We start from the raw sequence: 21220 nt of genomic DNA, 5'->3' as shown, positions 1-21220 counted from the left end.
AGAACTTCGTTCAGCTCTATCTATCTATCTATGTACGTCCGTCCGTACGTATGTCAATGGGTCCAAGTGTCATCAATCTGTCCGTCGAGCAGGGCCACCCTCAGGTTTGCAATCCTTCAAACAATGATCACTCGTTCATGGGCCAGCGATGATTGATAATCGAGGTCGATCCAAGTTGTAGCCTCCAATCCTTAGGTTTACCCTCCAAACACGCGTCGATGCCTCCCTACCTGCCATTGTGCCCGCCATCGTGTCTGCCTCACCCTACCTAAAAACGGAGTGACTCGCGGAGATATTTGAGATTATGGAAGCCGATCGTTTCATCTGATATGATTCATCGGAACTCCTAAAGTCACGAGCAACTACATCAATTGGTCGGTCTATATGCAGACTTTGAACTACCAACACTTTTTTTGGCCTTATTGCGAACTAAGAATAGGTGGGATGGCTGGCCGGCCTCTTATTGCAGGAAACCTCGTTATTGTCTTTTATGGCGGCCGTGAATAGCAAGATGAGTAATGAGGAAGAAATCCTTGGCTCAATTCGTTTCGAGTCAAAACTGCGACCAAGTCATTAGGATCGTACAAGACAAAAGGATCATTAGTTAACATCCAAATTGGGAAAAAGCCATCTTCATTTAATCATGTTGGGATTGCGGGTCAAGGCACAAGTTGCCAATTTATCAATGAATGGACTTACATGGGGAGATACGGTATGCGTAGCGGATGTGCCTTGATCAAAGGTAATCATCTTCAACAACCTCGCTTTGGAAGAAAACGATTCACGGACAAGATGGTCCAGCGACAGCAGTAAAAAATCTCCATTTATCATAGCGGAAAGAAGCATGTCTTGCTCATGACTCTATTCATAGGATGGATATTGTTTGTTTGACAAGGTTAAACCTTCCGAAATTGGATATATCATTGCATGAAGCACCATCGGCAGAAGAAATACTCGAAGGTACACCTTGCACTACTCTTAGCATTACCTACAAAGAGTGGAGAAGACCTTGCATGCCGTGGATGGCACCAAGATGACGGCAATGATAATGATGATGGGCAGGTTCCGAGTACTACCGTGCACTATACATACCTATACAAACTAGTAGAGTTCTGTTATGAATGATGGACTACGAGTAGCCGTGATTGTCCAAGTTATCGCTTAGGAATACACATAGAGGAAGAGCTCTAAGATTATATTTTGCTTTGGTCATCATTCTTAACGATGTTGTTCCGTCTCTTTCTGAACATCAGTACTTACTTACGTACATCAGGTTGAGGCTCACAAGTCAAAGTAGAGTGCGAGCGAATGCGACCACTAGCATCGACCTCTCATTACGAGCCTTAAAGAGGAACATAGATTCAAGGACTTCACGTACAAGTGTAATTTGGTCCAAAAAGAAGTGTCGTCTTTTATTCGAAAATGCTCGTCTACAAAGTCTTCCTGGAATTGCGTTTGGGGAGACGGTTTCCACTCCTTCCTGCCTGAGTGGGTCCATTTTGATTCTGTCTTAAGGCATCCATGATTTTCTCAAGGTTCCTCATCGTGTTGGGCGTGACATTCTTCTTCAAGATCTTCTCATAATCGGGTTGTTGATCCATGAACATGACTAAAGTCAGTTTGGCAAAATTCCTAGCATCCTGAGATCCATCTTGACATAGTTTGGCAATAGATGGGACCAACTTCTCGGTGATCTCTCGGGTCCCGAGCGCCTTGGGAACGGTGATTCGATCGGTGATGTATGCCAAAAGACGAGCCACGGTTCCTCTGATGACGGGGTTTTTGTGGTTGAGAACAGGATCGGCAGTGATCACTGATAACACCTTGGTATTTGGCAAGTTTTCAATTATGGCATCTAAGGCCACATGACAATCTTCTCGAAGAAATTTATTCGTATCCCCGGTCTTGTGGATGAGAGGCACAATGATCTTGTCCATGTCAGATTCTAGGTTCCTTTTCAAGGATCTCAATAACTCCGTCAGAGTAACAGCAGCGGCCCTCGAGACCTGAAATAAATACACGTTTGCAAAGACTTGGACGAACTATATCGCAAGGTTAATTCTATGAAGCTAGCTAGGGATTACCTGTGATCTCAAGTTCTTGACATGCTTCATAATTTGTTCTACAATTTCTTTGCTGCTTGAAATAAGGTAATCTGGATGATGCATGGCCAACCTGAGGACTCCAGTCATTCCTTTGACATTGATTTCCCAGTCCCCAGATTCCATTTGTTCCATGCATCTTGCCAGAAATTCTGGAGGAGACACAGGGGCTGGTCCAAGATTGCTCCCTTCGAACGGGGACTTCAATGTGATGACGGTTTTCAGTTGGAGGTGTTGGTAGTTGGAATTAGAGATTGTGCTCTGAGCTGTTGAGAGGACCGATCGATCTGGAGGAGGAAGAGACATGTCAGCAGTGAGTGGAGCAGCTTCCAATCCCACGTCTGGAGGCTCGTAAACTGTAAGTTCTTCGGGAACTTGAACGGGATCTTGGTGATGGTTTCGAATGTCACGGTTGGATCCAGCCGATATCCGATCCTTCTCAGGAGGGGTTAACGGAACGAGAGATGATTTTTTGAAGGCCTCCTCGACTTGGTCAGGTCTTAGGTCAGGGTCTGGATCATTTAGTTGATTCAAGTCACTTCCCACACTCTTCGATTGGGTTCCATTCATTTTTGATGATTGTGGGGGCAATGGGGCCCTAGGTTTAGTGGGTCGTGCTCGAATTGCCCTTACGCCTCGTCCTCCTGTTTTACTTGTTTTGTGGGTGGGCCCTTGATTAGGGTTCGACGATTTCTTTGTCCTCTTATTTGACACAACAGACGCCATTGGAGAATAACCTGGAGGAATGGAATCTTGATCGAAATTCTGGTCATTGAATAATGACGGCATCTTGGACGATTGCAAGCTGGACAGTGGAGCATTTTCATCGAAAAAGTAAGTTCCCTGGCCGAGGTTGGGATTGCTGACACTCGGAGGCAGCGCCTGGTATTGGTTCATTACGGTTTTCTTTCGACGGAGGCTGGAGTTTCTTTGAATAGGAATTTTGCTCAAACTGCAGCTCGAGGTTGTGGAAGTCACAGTTCTACTCGAGGCTGCTGACCTGGAAAGAGAGGACATTTGCCCTATCAGTTTACTTTACTCTTTACAGTGAATACTGCGCGTAGTTACTCGCATGCTTGAATTGACCACAGTGAACGAGATCTACCCATATAAACATGTACTACCTATTTGTGTACGTTACTCACTTGTTGTCCGAGGGCGTGGTTTGTTTGTTGTCGATAACGGAGTTATTTTCGATGATTGATTCATCCGAGGTGAAATCATCCTCATATTCGTAACTGCTTGGCACCGACACTTGTGAGTAAGGAGTCGAAATTTGAGATCCTGTTCGTTTAGGCAACATTCGTGATGAGAATGGACTATTATCCGCCGGTCTCATGAGCAAGGCATGTTGACTGCCTTTCGGATTGGGATATTTTGGACTCCGAGGTGGAGAGATAGCATTGATGTGATTTTCGCTTTTGGACCCCTTCAATCTAGGCGACAGGGTTCGTGTTGATGCCTCCAAATTAACATCGTCGTCCTCATCATCAGCCATGTACTGATGATTGTTAGTCAACCGCTCCTGTGATTTACTCGTTGATTTGTATTTATTACTCAATCGACTTACTGTCCTTTGCTGTTCCTCAGTTGAGAGAGACTTATTGATACTTTGTCTGCGATTTGCCAAGCTAACTGCGTGCCCATTCACCGGCAGATCGTCCACACTAATTTGTTGTTGATACTTTGATTTGGCACGACTGGATGATCGAGTCAAGCCCGTTTTGAGCTCCTTCTGACGGGCTTGTTGCTCTGAAAGACTGATTCCGCTATCACGTGTGGCACTTGAGCTGGCTGTACTCGCTTGAGACTTGGTTCCAGTTAAACGGGGAAGTTCGGACTCGTTTTGCGAGGCCCTACGGTCCTCGTGATGATTCGAATGGAAGCCGTTGACCTTACTCCCGGAATGTGAACCGACACCACCTCGAATCTGGTCTGGAAGGTGAGCGAAATCTTCGGCTTTGAGATCGGAATCCGTGCGAGATCGGCGCCGCTTTTCGTGGTGACTTGAATTGCCCTTGTTTCTCGAGTCCGGTCGCGAATGGGAGATGGGGTGGATGTTGAGATACTCTTCGGATCTGGAGCTGGCAATCGGCTGAAGAGCTGTGCCATTAATGGAAGAGTGAAACGTGCCATGTCTTAAGCTGGGAGAGTTCGGAAACGAGTTCGAACTTGATAAGCTCTCATCGAGTCTGGGATCCGATTGAGTAGAGACCGATTTGGCAGATCCCGAACTGATGGATCCTGTGCCTAAAATAAAAGAGATAAATGGCCAAATTAAGAATGGAGATGCTTGACGTTAATTTGACGAATACCACAATTTTCCACACCCTCCACTTCTTCACTGATCTCACTTAAGTACTCGTCCAGCTCATCAGCGTCCCAAAGTCGTACACATTTCTGCTTGAATTCGAACAATTTCATTTGGAATTGATGATACTTTTTGGAACCAGACCATTTTGGAAGGGTGCTCCTCTGAGCGTCACGAAATGAACGATACATCAAGTTGGAGGTTCCCATGACATTGACCTTCCAGAGGCTACTGTTCCAGCAGATCTGGTTTCGTCTCATAATCTGGATCCAGACCGCGGTTGAACTAATAAATCATTCAAAGTTCCGCCCGTTCCAATGAAGCTCGTTTCTCTCTTCCATTGCTCTCTTACGATGCCGCTCGAATAAGACGGCTAATCTCTCGCGAGCATGAGGCCTTCGCAAGAAAAGCCTGCTTCCAGTCCATGGCCCAGGGTACTGTGGCTCTAAGTCAGGCGTGTCAATGGTTTATTGGCCTTTCATATGTTTCCTCTGCATAAAAATGGGACTGTTGCTCCAGTAGTCGGACCACAAAACGTCATTATTGGCACTAGGCTTTGGAAAATGGGGTCGGTCAATCATTTTCCAAACTTCCCCACTAGATATGGAGCATTTCAAAGCCTATGTTTGCGTGCTCTTCAAGATACAACATAGTGTTCCATTTCATCTCATATATCTATGGACCTTACTAGTAGGCAGAACCATGGAGAATAGGATAGCCTAACAGGAAGATGAGAAAGGCCTCTCTATGGTGGCAAGTCAAATAGCTTGAAATCGATATCATCGCATGTCAGCTCGAAAGACTCATTTGATGGCAGACTTCATTTTCTCCGTCGTGTCGTTTTAGGGACATCTAGCTCCCTGGACGGACCCTACCCCAATGGTATCCTAGTATCTCCACTACATGATGGACTGTTCAAGGAGTTGCCGCTCTAGGTCCCACTAATGAATGGCTTTAAACAAAATCGTTCATATGGTTGCCAGAAGAAAAAACTGTGTGTCGATTCTGCAATATAAATGCCAAGCCGAAAGTTCAAAAACAGAACTTTCTAATGTCAAACCTTGCAAATGCAACAGCTCATTAAATATGCTGGCTTCATGCTCTTCAATGAAGTTTATATTTTAACACATTTTGGTTTTGTTGCCTCTCACTCTCTTCCGTGTCACGTGTAATCTAAATACTCTCCAAACAGGGTCCATTACGCGCTTGTAATACGAGGTCTACAAGGTTTCGAATAGAAGCCAAAACTAAAGCTAATGTATGTGATCCAGTAGGCATGGCACAAGAACTCTATTCTTAGACCTATTTCAACACCGCAAGTGATTGCAATGAGACTGGTTGAGGATTAGAAATCTGAAATCAAGCCTCATTAATCGTGAAGGAAATATTTGGTGTCATTGCTCTAAAGGTTTGGAGCTTTTCAGGATCACGAAGTGAAGCATATTTTCCTTTTGCTAACTTATCGTGAGTGAATTTGCGTCCATTCTTTTCTTCTTGAATACAAAATCGTTCATGTTTTGGGGGATCCATTCTGTCCTCAGGTGGAACAATAAGCAAGAGGGGTTATTTCTTCGCTGATACCATATCAACATTGTTCCCCCTTGCGATTATTGTACGAGTTCCACTTGTTTTACGGCCAGTGCATGTCCTATTTACTCTATAGTGGTAAATGCGTCCGTTTGTTGTGTTGCATTACTGGGTACACACATGCAAAGTAGAAAACATTATTATCAATGCAACTAATGCTGGCAAGTATTGTTCGACCGAAAATCAGAAAAATAGGGCTTAATTGAATATTCCTGTATCTAAAACCGCCCGTTTTTTTCGACTCACTGAAAGTGGGTGGTGCAAAAAGGAATTGCCCTCTTCATTGGGCTGAGGTTGCGCCCTCTGGTGCTTTTGTATGCGGCCTAACAAAACAAACGTAAAAGCAGGAAAATACGCTCCAAGATGCCGGGCTTTATCAAGATAATATTCGCTGAACAACTTATTGCCTAAGCAATAAATGCAACCCCAACACTTCAGGGAGACATTTTAAATCATGTAAATGCAAAATTCCGAACACATATGGTATCCAAATAAGACGTAAGCAAGGGCTTTAAACTATTTGCTCACTAGAGCATCGAAACTTGTGAGATGATCCCATCAGATTATGTTTAAGATGTAATTTTCTTGAATTATTGGTACATTATTTTAAAAACTGAAATTTTGTTAAACTAATTTTTGTCTTATCTCATGAACTTCTCAACAAGGGAAAAATATAACTTAATTCTTTATCTGCTCAAAAGTAACGGATATCCAAACTTCCATGTTACGCAAACTAAAAAAAGAAACTAAATTTGTTGATTTCTTGTAAACTCACTGGATAGCGTAGTAAATACAGTTGGGTGTTTAGATTTTTTTAACATATAAATGTAACAAAGAGGCTAAAACGGGCTAAAAACGACCTTTTTCTCATTGTAAAGAATCTTTTTGCATTTTTATACCTTTTTTGCACATTTTCACAACTTTTTCAAGTATTGAGAACTTTTTTCGTGTCTTTTCAACTTTTTCATTCTTTTTTCGCCTTAAAATAAATACGGCTTAAGAGGCAAGTTTTTTTTCCGAGGTCAAGTCAGAAAAGACTAACCAACCGTAATATCTGGTTATCTTATGCGGCTTAGTTATATCTACATTCTTTTATACCTACTAAAGATACCTAACACCAAAACATACCATTCTTAAGCTTTTTTTTGTAACCTACCCAAGGCAACTTTGAGACTCCAAAGCTCCATTAGATCATAGCCAGGCCTCAGTGGCTCGAAATCAAATAATAAACAAACAAGGCATAATATCGAAGTATAAATTTGGAAACAAATCAAGCTTGCTCATGCTCTATTTTTTTAATGCTTGCCCCTAAGGTGAAATTCTTTGAAGGTCTTTTTGGTGAAATTCAAGAACACGATTTAACATTTCCATTGCAATACCGCAACTGGTCAATGTGCGACCCATCTTTACTTGAGTTCATGCGTTCGATTCTAACTGCTGTCCCTCTCTGCAAGTTATACATTATATAAGCGAGCAATAGACGCCTCGAATGGCGCAAAACAAATCGAAGGAACGTCTCATGCACATTCCTGTACTTATCAAAAAACTATAGTATATCTTCCCAGGTGTGAACATGAGAAAATCTCGAAAATTCCCCCTATTATTGCCGTACCTAGAACTCGTGCACGGCGGTATTTTGAACGATCCATGTAGTCAAAAAGTGGTTGAAATACCCTTTGAAGTTATGACGGGAAAACTCTAACACGCCTTGGCATATTTCTAGATCACAAAGTCAAGAAGAATAACTTTGGTTCGAATACTTCATGGAATTCTAGCCCCAAAAAAATTTACATGCCTTAAAAACGTTTAAAATACTATAGTTTTCATAAAGCTAATTAATGAAAATTTGAGAGCACTTTTAGCTAGAGAAATAATGACATGATCTATTGAACTGCAACTTATTTATATATTTAGTTATATTTGGAAACTTGATACACCTAAAAAGAAGAGCGTAAAAATAAACAGGGATTCTACAAATAGTGATTTTTTTTTCGAGGCGGGATTTTGGAACCCCGCGGTCAGGTTTCTACTCCAAAGCATTGGGATTGTTTGTTGGATCGCACAAATTTTGAACTCGAGAATTGCAAAGAACAAAGTCATTCGATTTAAACCGGTCTTTCAGAATCAAAAAGGTTAAAAGATGTTTGATAAGTTATGTTTAAGCGCAAGACAGTACTTGCATGTTTTCCCGTAACATTCTTAAATTGTTCAAGAGACCAAATAAACCAGAATCAATACATACCCATATGAATTTTGGACCCTCCATTTCAAGTCCTGTTATAGAACTTCAAAACTTTTGGACCCTCTGATTTATGAACATCAGTTGAATTTTAAGTGATGAAAACTTTTTGGGCTTAGCCAGGCTCCACACCAATGTCTCGTGAGCTCGTTCGATTAATTGGTATCATCTTTTGGCATTTAGAGAGTAATGACTGATGAGTAAGAGCTATTGCCTGCTGATCAATTCTCTTGGAAATGGTTTTGACCAATCATCTTTCAAGACACGTCGTCCGAAAAAGTATCTATTTAGTATAGATAGTGTATCAGCATTTGCTCCTTGATTTTTTACATCAATGCACATTCAAACAAGCTCGGACATGTGAAAACTGCAGGTGGCTCATTTCTTATCCAAAACACTATGCCTTTAAATTCAATTGACTCTTTCCCAACAGTATTTTCACCCCCCAAAAAAATTCAGTTCAATTTCAAGACAATCCATAATAAATTTCCTCCTCATTCAAGAATTCATACATAGCTGCAAGGCTTTTCATACAAACTGAAGTAAAAAGAGCATTTCGTATGACAAAAGTTGTCTAATGCAATATTCGTCAACCGAATATGACCTGAAAGACCAAAGGTCCTCCTATCATGCTATATGTACAAGTGCACAAGCTAAGCAAAGGCTCAATCTTGTGAAAATGCACCAAAATGGCATGCAAAACTCTGTCTGACTTGAATGGACCCTTGGTCGCGTTTCTCTGGCTTTCAAACCTTGCCCGTCTGGAAACTTGAGCTTCAAATCGGCGAAGGTGTGCTCACTGCCACAAAGATGGTAGGCGGGACCGTAACATTCTTTTGCTCTCTGGGTGAGCTCAAACTTTGAAATAGAAATGGCCAGAGTAATTTTCTTCGGTTTCGTCCTTGACACACAAGAATCTTTAGACACGCTACCACAAAAAAGAGACCCGACAGGCAAATGCCCTAGGGAACCAGAGAAGGCAAGTTTTCCCAATTTTGTGCAGAGGGAGCTCTCGAGAACCACGAGAGTTGCTGGGAGGGGATGGAACATTGGACTTGCTTGATCGATAGCACTTTCACTTCAAGGGGCAATTGCTTGAATGACATTGAAAAAAGAGCCAATTGTGTATGAGCATACTAGTTTCTACATCGTGGGGGTTTAAACTGGGAATCAATTTCCAAGGACGTCAGTCAACGTCCTCTTTCAGCTCGTTCCATTTTCTTCCAAACAATGAATTTGAATTGCTTCTTTGATACTTTATGATACTCCGAGGGATAGAAACTAGAGCAAGCATTGTAAAGTTTATCCCCACATCCACTTCCGTGGGACGGCCTTGTGACAATAACCATAGGATTGTTGATTTTACGAACCTGCCAATATCCAGTCAATATCCGGCCCAAAGGAAGCGGTGACAATTTCCCCTCGGAGAGCCGAAGTGGGAATGTGTAGAGAATACTCCACAAGCCCGTCCGGGGTGATCCGCGGCAATTGCCGCCTTGACAGCCGTGAATGGATGGCAGCGAGGATCCCGGTGCCTTTTTCGAAATGCGTTTCCAGGAGCTCGATGGAACGGATCAGAGGTGTGGCCTTGGAAGGTCCCATGAAGGCGGCCAGAATGGCAATACATTCTTGGCTGGCCTGTCTGACCCGTCGTTTGGGATCCACCAGGGTGGGAACAATGGAGGCTGCGATGTTCTTGAGGTCAAACTCGTAGCTCGGGAACGTGAGGAGGGCAAACATGACGATGTTCAAGATGGCTTCTCGAACTATGGCGCGTTTATCTCCGATATGATCAAACATGTGATTCAAGACGGGATTAGGTTTGGCTACTAACATCAGCTTCTTGATCACACGATAATTTTCGATTCGAACAACAATCCTCGGGTTGCTACAATGTTTTAGTAACGAGGTACACACGGTGCGCAAATGAGGCTTAACTTTGCCTTTGATACGGTCCACCAATACGCCGTAAATTTCAAGTGTCAAAAGGTTCATTTTGAAGTTCTGTTCTTCCAACATGGAATCTAAAAAGTTGAGGAATAGCCTCAATTGCGGCAACAGAGGAGTCATATCCTTCATTCCTTTGACAGCGCGGTTGAGCTCCTCGGCACCTTGAAGTCTGACTCGGATATCTTCATCGTCTTTAAGCTTTTCAATGATAGCATCATCAATCGAGCCGTACTCGACCCATCCCTTTTGGCCTGGAAGCTTGCGTCCCACCACGCCCACACCATCAGGTGGGATGACCGCCACACCGTTTCCCATGGTTGCGAGGGGTTGAGCCTCCAGAGAGGGTTGAGCCGTTTCACGGTTGGCTACAATTTGGTCATACGTTTTCTTCTGCTCGGCCGTAAATTTGTCTATGTAAGTGTGGAACTGACGAGGTCCGAGGACTTCTCCGATCTTTTCCAGAGACATAAAGGCCTCTGTCTGAAATTCGGGGTCCACTAGTCTCCTTCCAATGCCACTCACAATTAAAAACAGATTCTTGTTACCATAGCGTGTGTCATAGTCCAATGGGAACAGAATGGGAAGGCAAATTAGCGTCTCGTGGACCACTTTTGGATCAGGATGATCCAGCCCTTGCTGCACAATCACCCTAAGAACGGCTTGAATGTCACAGCAGAACTTGAGATTGATTTGCAATAGATTGAGAGTGGCCTTCTTCACTTGGGCTCGATCTGAGCTTAAACAAGGAACAATCAGCGAGAGCACAACACTCATGCACACGTCAATGTCTGGTCCCAAATGAGGCAGGATATCGCTTATCACTTGAAGAGTGGCTAAAGTCACATCTGAATCGTCGCTTTCCAAGTGCGACTTCAGTGTTTGGAAAATGGCCAACTTGGTTTCCAAATTGGCCCGTGGAATATGATTGTGTTCCAATTTGTAGCGGATTGAATGGAGGCGGTCATACTTGGAGTTGAGACAACTCAGTCGACTCGCTCGGTCGTCCTCAATGATATCGTCGTAATAATTGTAATAGGATGAAGAATCGTCCATGAACTGCCTCTGAAATCTATCTGGGTCTGTCAGAGTTCCCCTCGTCCTTCCCGTCGGGCTGTGGTACTTCCTTCGGACCCCTTCATGGGTGAGATGAGTGGAAGTGGTACTCGCAGCTCGACTCGTGGCTCGACTCGTTGCACCATCCAAACTCGGTCCGCCCCCAAGTCCAAATCCAGCTTTTCCACCTGGCCCACCATGAATGGCACCGAGGCCGTTAGGAAGTGCACCTCCACCGTCGTTACTTGAGCCACTTAAAAGGCCGTTCGCACTCCCAAAGGGGAAACTCAAGGAGCCCAAGGGCGTCGCCATTGTCGTCGACGTCGTTGCAGTTCCAGCAGCACTCAACGTGGGTCCAATGCCATTGTTAGTGCTCGAAGAAGCGCCTCCTCGTCCCTCGTCCAGGCCACGACTAAACATCAGGGTGTTTTTGTCGTCCTTTTTTCTCGGTCTATGGCCTCGGCGGTTGACTCGTGGATCAGCAGGAACTTGGCCATAGGACAATATACCCGACCACTACAAGGCCGATAGTTGTTTTCCTCTTTGAGCTGAAACAAAACAAAGACCAAGAAGGCTGATTAAGTCGTGGATCTGATTCAATGGAACAAATGAATCGTTCCTTCTTTGGTATTGATTCATCGAACAAGTGCAACAAAAAAGTGTATTCCTGCCATACTAACTATGGACTTTTGTTTTCCGTCATTATACGTAGTGTTCGAGTTCAACTTTTGTTGAATGGGAATATATCATGCAATCCGACTCACTCCCTGATTTCTGGAAATGTGTATGTAGCACTTTTTTCTTCGGTTATTCTTTTTACCTTGACCTGAAAATTTTGCCGCATATGTAGCGATGAAATGACTTCCCTATTTAGGTTAATGATTCAACAGAGCAGATGACTAGTCAAAACATAAATACCCATATAGTGAAGGAACGAATGCATGGTATAGTTCAGGTACTATTGACCGTTTTGCATGATAGCTTTATTACAATCGATGGAATAATCACCACCTTATCACGATAGCCTTTTTTATTGCTTGAGGGACATTGGGTGCAATATGCAAGTAACAACTGAAAGGGAAGTGTTCCAATCTTCCAATATCCTGGAAGCCAATTGGCATTCATAATTGACAAGCAGCAGTATTTTAGTGAGCACTTTTTGTTCGGAAAGCTACCAAGCAAGACCCAATCGATAGTACGTACTTTGTGCAATGTGCATGCAGTACTTCGCAACATCTATAGATGTGTATCAAGTCAGGAAGGTTTGTACCTTCGAATGATCAGAACCATGCTCTTTGGTCATCACGACAAAAATAGATTCCGTTAAACGTCAGCGTAAAAAATTACGATCCCTAGCTGGTTGGATATGGCTGCGCAACACTCAACAGTCATGCAAAATTTCGACCAACTAAACGAGCCTGGGGATTCTGGCTAATGTCTATAAGTAGGGGGACAACAAAAAGTCCGTTAGTTCCTCTCTCGAGGCTGGATGAAACCTCACAAGGGGGACAAAACCACAAGTTCTGGCCTCGCTCCTGAACGCAGAAAGTTTATCATTCCTCCCTCTTGAAAAAATAAATGCAGTGCAAAAGGGAACTAGAGGAAATTGCGAATTCCTATATCGAATTGGGGTGTTCATTATTAAACTAAAGCTAACTTAAAGTGGGAGAGTCATGCTGTTGTGACTCTCCAACCTTGGTTCGAGTGAAGTCAAATTCAAAGCTCTTCCATTTTCAAAAAGAGCAAAAACAGTTTCCTGTTCATGAATTCGAATGGTTGAAGAGACACTTATTGTATTCTGTAAATGACAAGCCAATAGCTTTCCATTGTTAATGAATTTCATTATAACCCCAAAGATAAGCGGTCCCGCAACAAATTACCTTTTTCTGTATTGAATTTTTGATGGATTGAGTGCACCATACGACACTTGAATACCACAAAAGTGATGTAATAGCGTTCCACCCGAAAGGAATGAAGTTAAGAATTGCTTTGACTCTGAACCTCCAAAATGTTGTTTCTTCAACCAAAATCGACATTGCAAAGCTATTAGTTGTGTGTATGAAAACATTATCTCCTATTACACAATCTACACCATGACCAGTACTATGGGAACAGAGAAAAATGCTTTTAGTTAAACAATAATTCTATATATAATTAACATATAACAATAATTGTCCATCAAGACTACCTCAAGGATGGACTTATTCCACGTGATTCATCGGTGAAGCCGGTGCTTGCACCAAAGTTCACAAAAGTTTCAGGGCATTGCAGACAATCCTTAATGGTACATGTACCATAATTCTTAGGGAGATTATGTGATCCTGGAGCGATCAGTTTGCTCAGTGTCTGCCCGGTGTCATTACTAATTGCGGCCGCCATTGTGAAAGTTATTGAACCAAAGTTGAATTCCAAATGTCTTAATGTGCAAAATTTCGGTCCCACACCTTAAGTAATTGTGTAATTATAGGCATATTTATCTATTCCCATACATACTGGTCATGGTGTACTAAGGTTGAATGGATCGGTTAAGATTGAACTATGTCGCTATTGAAAAGAGCCAAAAGCGTGCATCTCTCAAGAACACGTCCCTCAAAAGAGAGCAAATTTTCAACGTTTACTTCGAGTGACAAAATTCAAACGGTTTTAAAGTGTAACCTCAGAAAAGAAGTTAATTTAAGTCAAGAATAATGTGTCAGTTTTAATCAAGGTGATTCAATGAAATCCACCTCATTTGAAGGGATAATAAGAATAAAAATAATGTGCTGATGGAGTGGTAAATGAGAAAAAGAAGACCGTAAGGTGATCAATAGTTTGTTAAACAAAGATTATTCTTTCTCTCTTTACGTCGATTTGAAGGGCTTTGATCATTTTGGTGACAGAAAATGGTTTGTTTTGACGGCAAAGCAAAATTTGTGGAATAATTAGGGAGTGTGCCAAAAGGAAAGGAAAGGCTCATCCTTAAGCGGGATTTGTTCTAAGGAATTCGGTGACTTTAATGAGGTGTGTCAGATTATAAATCTTTAGTGTTGCGGCAGCCTGTCCTTTTATGGTTATGCATTACTTGGGTTCAACGATCATTTAGACGCCCCATGGATCTTACACACACACACATCACTGGACTTAAATCAATGTAATAATTTGATAAATAACAAAAAGGGGCTTTTCTGAACAACAATCAGCCAAACCAAAGTTAACTACATTTCGTTCCAAAAGTGGGAGTTGATAATATCCGTTAATTCTTGAACTTGGACATCTATACCAACCTTACACTCGTCTTCGTTTGTTACAACTTCTCAGGGCAAAATAATGAAAGGTCAAGAGTTGTTTCAAGTGGAGTCGAACTAGATTCTTTTTCCTGTTTGTTGAGTTTTAATGTCTGTCATTTATGACATATTTAAACACTCGAGGTCCCATTTTGATGGATTATATTTTGAATATGTGGTAGATGTTACCGTTTAAAGGCATAATATTGTTTTCTCATCAACACCTTGGCCAAGAAAACAGTGGCAAATGGCAAATAGAAGAAAGCATAAGTTTTGAAAATTAGTTTTTATGTCATTAAATTCCAAAATATTGATTGCTTGTTATTTTGCATTGCATCCAAATGCGTACCATTCTTTTTTTTTCAGCCCATTAAATGATGAAGACAAGTATAGGTACAACATAAGCAGAAAGCGTTGTGCAGCAGGGAACTTTTGATGGGTTTGTGTCCCCAAGAATCTTAATGATTTCTTTGTAAAACAATAACTTTAGCATTTATCTGCCAGCCAAATGTAAGGGTTGATTAAACCTAAATAAACAATGTTTGGACCATGGTGAGGGCAAATGAACGTCGAGAGCAGATTTTCTTACGGACAAAAATGGACATAATTAGCCGCATAAACGAGTCAAGGATTTAAAGTTAGACTCTACTAGTATTCTAGTATGCTAATACCGTATAAAAGGTTGTTATTGTTATTGGTAAAAAGAGGTGAATGGAGTTAAATAATGAAATAAGATATGTGAAATTGTGTAATATCGGCTTTTTCGACTGGCTCTGTTCTCAGATGTGCAGAACAGTCATTTGCCCTTCATAACACCACGATAGCAAGGCATACACTCGTAGATCAAGAAATTCGTCATAAATCGGACTCACCTTTCAGCATTCCACAAATTGAGAAGGCATAGTATACATGGACTTTCAAGTTTCCCCAAAAATCGATCATCACCAGAATGCACAAATATTGGAGGGGGTTTGTCCCACACAAGTCCCGTCACCAAGTTACGGAAGAATTCTGGACTCGAAAGTTACGCACCATTCAAGAAAGAATGATTGGGTGTCCGTCCATGGAAGGAGCCTTTGTCGGCACTATCAGAAAACACGTTCGTGGTGTCTGGAAATGGTCTTAAATATGAGCCCAACTGATTTCAAGATTGGTTTGGTCCATGCCCACCCTGTAGGAGGAGTGACGTTTCAGCGAGTTATTCTACGGTCCATGCTTGAAATCCAATGGAGACAGGTATGGTTAGTACTTACTACGTTCTCCATTTTCCACATTGCCTATTGCCTCCTCCTCGGCCTCGTAAGAGAAGGTGAGAAAGTCCGTCCGCTCTCCGCCAACGATGTACGTACTGTAATTTGTGCCTAGAACAGTCGTTAAGTACTACTATATGCAATACTTTGCCTCAGTGCTTGCTTGCTTGGTGCTCGTATTCTCCTTATCGCTAGGTTTGAAGGTGGATTGGCCTTACCTGACATTATTTCAGACTCTTTTTTTAGCAGGGATAGCCATTATGTTCCACTTTTGGTACCTGCTCGACAGCAGATTTTTCTTTTATGTTTCGTGCCCAATTTCCAAGAACGCGATCGAAAATCGTGTTTTAAAACAGAGCAAAGACAACTTGTGCGGATTGGAACCGAACTTTGGGACCATAACGTTGAGGTCAAATGGGCAGGAGGGCGTGTGTATGAAAGAGTTGTTGCACAAAGGTTTTTGATTTGCCGCTTGCTCTAGTTTAGAGCCCGAGCCTCTTTCGAAGAAGCGTGCAATAACTTCGAAAGTAACCTACTACTGTACATTAAAAGACTGCGTCATTTTAGTGACATGCCAATGCGACATCATTTCACGATGATAGATAAATTGGTATCTTTACTTACTAAACATACAATCTCTTTGTTTTTGATAATCAATGATTCGAGTATCATAACAATGAAATGCGAAATTGTGGGACGATACTACGATAATTTTACAAGTAATTTTCAACTATAATCCTAACCCAGTTAGAGCAATGAAATATTTCTAAAAATGTTTAGAAAATCAAGGCTGATAAAGAAGAAAAATATTTCCCGATCTCAATATGTGAAATCAAGTCTCAGATAATGAAATGCCAAGTTTTTTTGCGGTGTTGTTACTCCACTCCTTCTTTCGAAGACAAGAAAAAGTCCTGCTTTTTCGTTTTCAGAACATGAAAAGCCCTCAACTTACAAAAATCCTTGTGAATTTGCAACAACTCTGTTGTTAAATTTAAGAAAGGAGGTTCTTTGTGCATTTCAAATGCAGTATTTGCAGGTGCTTGTTGCAAATTGCAGTTAGAATGGAAAACACGAAGTACCAGCTCTCACACCAAGATATTAATGGCCAATGACATGCTATGGTACAACCAATATTAGACGGCTTCATATATGCAGCTATTCATCACAAATTTCTACTGCACGAACAACAAAGTTGGATTTGACGAGGAACGAAGCTCCGATAAATCCTGGAAAGCTTTCAAAGTTCATTTACCCAAGGTGTTAGTCTTTATGCGTTTGTCTCTGCCGGAAACTCGCCTTTCAAGGCTTCCTTCCGCGCCAAGGCCTTCTCCTCAATCAAGCAGGCCTTTCAAGTCATTATTCTCCCACCATGGGGCCCAATGTCATTAACTTAACAAATGAAGTCGATTGTTGTTGTTGTTGTTGTTATCGAGGTCGTCTTCATAGAACAGGGTCGACCTTCTTTTTGCAATTTCATTCGTCAGCCAGTCTGGATAAACCGTATAAGGATCTGATGGCCTTAATTTGATTATGGAACGAACACCTGTCCCTATTTTAACAGGAATTAGTAACACTTCCGAGGGCATTGCCCTCTTAATTGGACTTCAAAGAAGTCTGCATATATGTACAACCTCATCCCCTCCTCGTATCCCATTATTTAGGTTCATTGACCAGGGTGCACTTTTTCACCACTATCACAAATCAAATGTGGACAAACCTACCAATTTCCTTCAATCAACTTTGAAATACCTTATTTGAACTTCATTAGATGGAGGGCTATTATCATATTTTTGAGGCTTTGTCATGCATGCTGATATCACTGAAATTCAATTAGAAATTGAAATCAACTGAATCAAGTTTTAAAATAGTTTGTAAATGCTGTGCAACACAAACCTTTTATAAAAATGGATTCAAAATATCCCCCCATTTGTTGGGCTAACAAACCCCCGATCTCCTAATACATAGGCTTTAGGGATGGCGAAAATCTTATTTTTGTATCGTAATACATGTAGTCGCATATTTATTGCTGTTGGATCATTTCCATTCGCCCATTTTGTACGATAATGTTACGCAAACTGCGTCTTGCTGCAGTCTCGGATTTAAGATACGGCACGAAACAACCTATGACAAACTTCCGTCGTGTACAAAAGAGACCCTTCGAACAAAAGTTTTATGTTTGTCTGTAAAAATCTTTATTTCTCCCGAGTTCTCGACGCAGTCTCATTATGGCTATTGAAAGCGTCGTTTGTAACACAAATTGGGACCATATGGGGGCAAGAACAGTCTACGTAGTACAAAAGTAGTTAGCCGGCTCATTAGAAAACTGAACTGATTGTGTTCATCCTATGGGGCCCAGTATATAATTGCTGTGCGTCACTGAATGTTTTATCATTTTCTTTGTGGATTTCAATCTGAAAGTCACGTGGCAGCCTAATTAGGACATTAAATGTTTTACAATTAATTAAGGAATTCTTGATTTTATTATTGATAATTGGCATATTTTGTCATAAGAATTTTGATCTTGCTCCCACTTAAGATTTAAAATGAAAAAAAAAAATACCGTCAAAATTGCCTTAAAACTGGCACTCCGGCATTGGTTTCGATTTACTTCCTTTCAAACACCTGGTTGATGAGTATTTCTTGCTAATATGATCTGACCTTTGATTGAAAAAACATGATTCTGTGAAAAGTGATGTGAATTGTCATGTTTTGATGAGTTCGCTCGTTTCTTTTCGCTCTCTCTGTTAAAGGTTTTTTTCCTCAGGCATCAATCAAAATTATAGAAAGGTATCACAAAGAAGATTTATTTACCTAAAGAGTGCCACAAAACCGCCAAAATAGTTTGCTTTTTAATAAACATTTTCCCCACAAAAAGGAGGAAAACATTTTTCCAGGTCTCAATTCATTAATATCAAATCAATTTTGATTTGCACTAATCAAAATAAGGCTTTTGTTAGTTGACTCCATGGAGGGTCTTTGTAAAGGGTTATTTGGGACAATTGTATTCGTTGCTGGTGCAGGTATGCAATCATCAGTCCACTAAATGTTCAATCCCAATTATTTTTGTCAATCTTTGAAAATGACGCTTATGTCGTCGTTTAGTACATTATTTAGGCACTTCTTATGTCTAAAAGCTAGATTTGGACAACTGTTTCAACTATAGTTTTTTATTAAACCTATGGCTACCCTCTTGCGACCATGCTGTCCAACAATGATCATGGAATTTGGCAAAAACGACCACTTTCTGCCCACTCCTTAAACCAAAAGTGACCTCTTTTGTATCCTGTATCTACTGTAAAGAAAAGGGTATGGTACACACTGCTGAGTGTCAAACTATTTATTTAGGTTTGGTGTTGCTAGTTGGTCTAGTACTACCTTAAACCAGTTATTAATTGGGGAAGACTAGGAACTACTGATGTAACCAAGGTGTATAGAAAAACAGGATGTAACCAATCTGCCTGCGCCGGGAGATTGCAGTGCAGGGATGCACTGCTCGTTTTTTGGGGGGCCAGGGAATGCTACTAGACCTGACCCGAAAAATAACAATCTGGGATCAATCTCAGCAGTACTGGATTAAAAGTTTGTGTCGTAGGCAGATTGATCACATCAGCACTAGCAACCCGCTTTTTTGTCACGGTGGGTCATGCTAAACATGATGGCTTAATTTCTCTCTTTTACGCATTTGAAATATCCTTTTTAACTGAAAAACGGCAAAACCTCCTTTTCGGCGGCTTATATTTGCTAGTCGTTAGCTAGTTTTCTATAAACAGATTACTTTCGACCTTAAAGCGATGAATTGCATGGTTGCGTTCTCATAATGATCGAATTCATTTTTTGAAGGAGCATTAAGAATAAGTCGGCCGTATTAGCTAAAATATTTTTTTACGTTGGGAAAACTGCGAAAAATTTGTGAAAATTGGCAAAAAATTATGAATATTAGCAAAAAAGTGTGAAAATGAAAAAAGTTATTATTAAGGGAAAAACGTCATTCTCAGTCCTATTCAGACCTTTTGCTGCATTTATTTTTTGTTACAATCTTCTGGGCACAAAACTGCATTTACTAGGTTGTCCATGAAGCTTTTTCACTCTACTTACAAGAAATAAAGATTTTTTTTTGCAAAGTTTGACATGGGTCATTTCTTTGATGTGTATGGTATACAATTGATTCTCTTCAACCTTAGAGCCGTGTGTTATTGCTCAGGGTGCTTTTGTCCACTTAATAATTTTGGTTTTTAGTTGGATTAAGCCCATGATGTTAGGTATGGCTAGCTCAAATGCAGCTCTTTTTTAGCTGACTCTCCTGAAACAGAAAACAGGGAGTTCATTTTGACATTCTAATTCTTTGGTAAACAAAACATTGTATGAAATTTCAGTGGTAACAATTGGACGAATCATAATCCTTCGTTTCAGCTAGTGCTGGGGAAAGTTCGGCAAAAGTCGGACTGGTATGAGTCTTTTGATTTTTGACTTTTTGCTGGACTCAAGTCCGGCAAAAGATTCGAGTCCGATAGAGGACTCGAGCCTTTTACTAGAGTCATCTCGCGCAAAGAGACTCATCTTGAGAAATTCTAAGAAAATCTGAATATTTTTTTCTTGATGAGTCCGGACTCGAGTCCGGCCAAGTTCTCTTGAATCGAGTAAAAGACTCGCCCCAGCACTAGTTTTAAAAGTACTGTGGATTAAATTTCTTGCAGTGGCCAGTGAAACTCGTGAAAGCCCAACCAAGAAAAAATAGAATTGGAGAAAACTTCTGGCTGGTGGTTTGATTCTTCATCTGATCAATGATCATTATGGACTAAGGTAAGTAAGAAGTCCAAAACAAAAAAAAAAAACAGGTTAAGAAGGAAACAGATTTCTGTGACTTTCTGTGTATCCATGCTTTGCGCTTTTCACTACAAGTATAGAACGACTTGTTGTTTCATTTTATACTCTTCGAGAGGTCTTTTCGCTTTTGTTAGAAAAGACGACTTGTCCTGCTTATAAAAGTCTTTTTTTCGCCTTGCAACCATTGCTTTTGAAGACGAGTTATTTCTGATCGAGATTGCGATTTGAGAAATTTGCTGCGCTTTAATCTAGGTGCCTTGCGTAGCTACCCTTCACTTACGTTTATATCGTTGAAAGCAAGTGGACTGGGTGAATCAACTTTATTTTACATTGTTATTCAGAATCACTATCCTCATATTGGGTCATCCTTTTAATGCTCACGGCCACTTCAGTGGTCGCCTTGATTTTAGCCTTCTCGGTGGTTTTTGATGCCGTAGACAATCCGGATTTGGGCTTTTTTAGACCCTGCTCCCACTCCTTCCTGAACATTGTGTACAACCTCATTGTGGCTTGAGCATCTTGAACGGAAGAATGCTCGCCTTGTTGAACACTAACCCCCAACATTCGAGCAGAGAGCTTTTTGAGACTTGGAGTTCGATTGTTGAAGGCCGCGCGGAAAGGTTTGCACATGGATGTGTCTC

General features: G+C 41.2%; 2 protein-coding genes across 2 annotated transcripts in view; both read right to left on the bottom strand.

Moving 5' to 3' along the window:
- Nucleotides 1–1180: 1180 nt before the first annotated feature.
- LOC131887518 (uncharacterized) lies at nt 1181–15577 on the bottom strand. Its single transcript, XM_059236154.1, has 5 exons — nt 15378–15577; nt 9610–11790; nt 3248–4352; nt 2085–3102; nt 1181–2006 (listed from the first exon to the last, which is right to left on the bottom strand). The coding sequence occupies exons 2-5, from the start codon at nt 11660–11662 to the stop codon at nt 1431–1433; spliced, it is 4752 nt and encodes a 1583-aa protein (XP_059092137.1). The 5' UTR covers nt 11663–11790; nt 15378–15577; the 3' UTR covers nt 1181–1430.
- A 5307-nt stretch (nt 15578–20884) lies between these two features.
- LOC131880878 (RNA exonuclease 4-like) overlaps nt 20885–21220 on the bottom strand; it is a gene marked incomplete at its 5' end in the record, with an annotated part of 1351 nt that continues 1015 nt past the window's right edge. Inside the window, one exon of the mRNA XM_059227637.1 lies at nt 20885–21213. Coding sequence (XP_059083620.1) covers nt 20913–21213 — 301 coding nt within the window. The remainder of the gene's footprint in view (nt 21214–21220) is intronic.

Source organism: Tigriopus californicus, chromosome 1 (genome assembly GCF_007210705.1).
Source record: "Tigriopus californicus strain San Diego chromosome 1, Tcal_SD_v2.1, whole genome shotgun sequence".
Classification (NCBI taxonomy): Eukaryota; Metazoa; Arthropoda; class Copepoda; order Harpacticoida; family Harpacticidae; genus Tigriopus; species Tigriopus californicus.
Note: the sequence above shows the minus strand (reverse complement) of the source record. Positions and strands in the feature narration are given on the sequence as shown.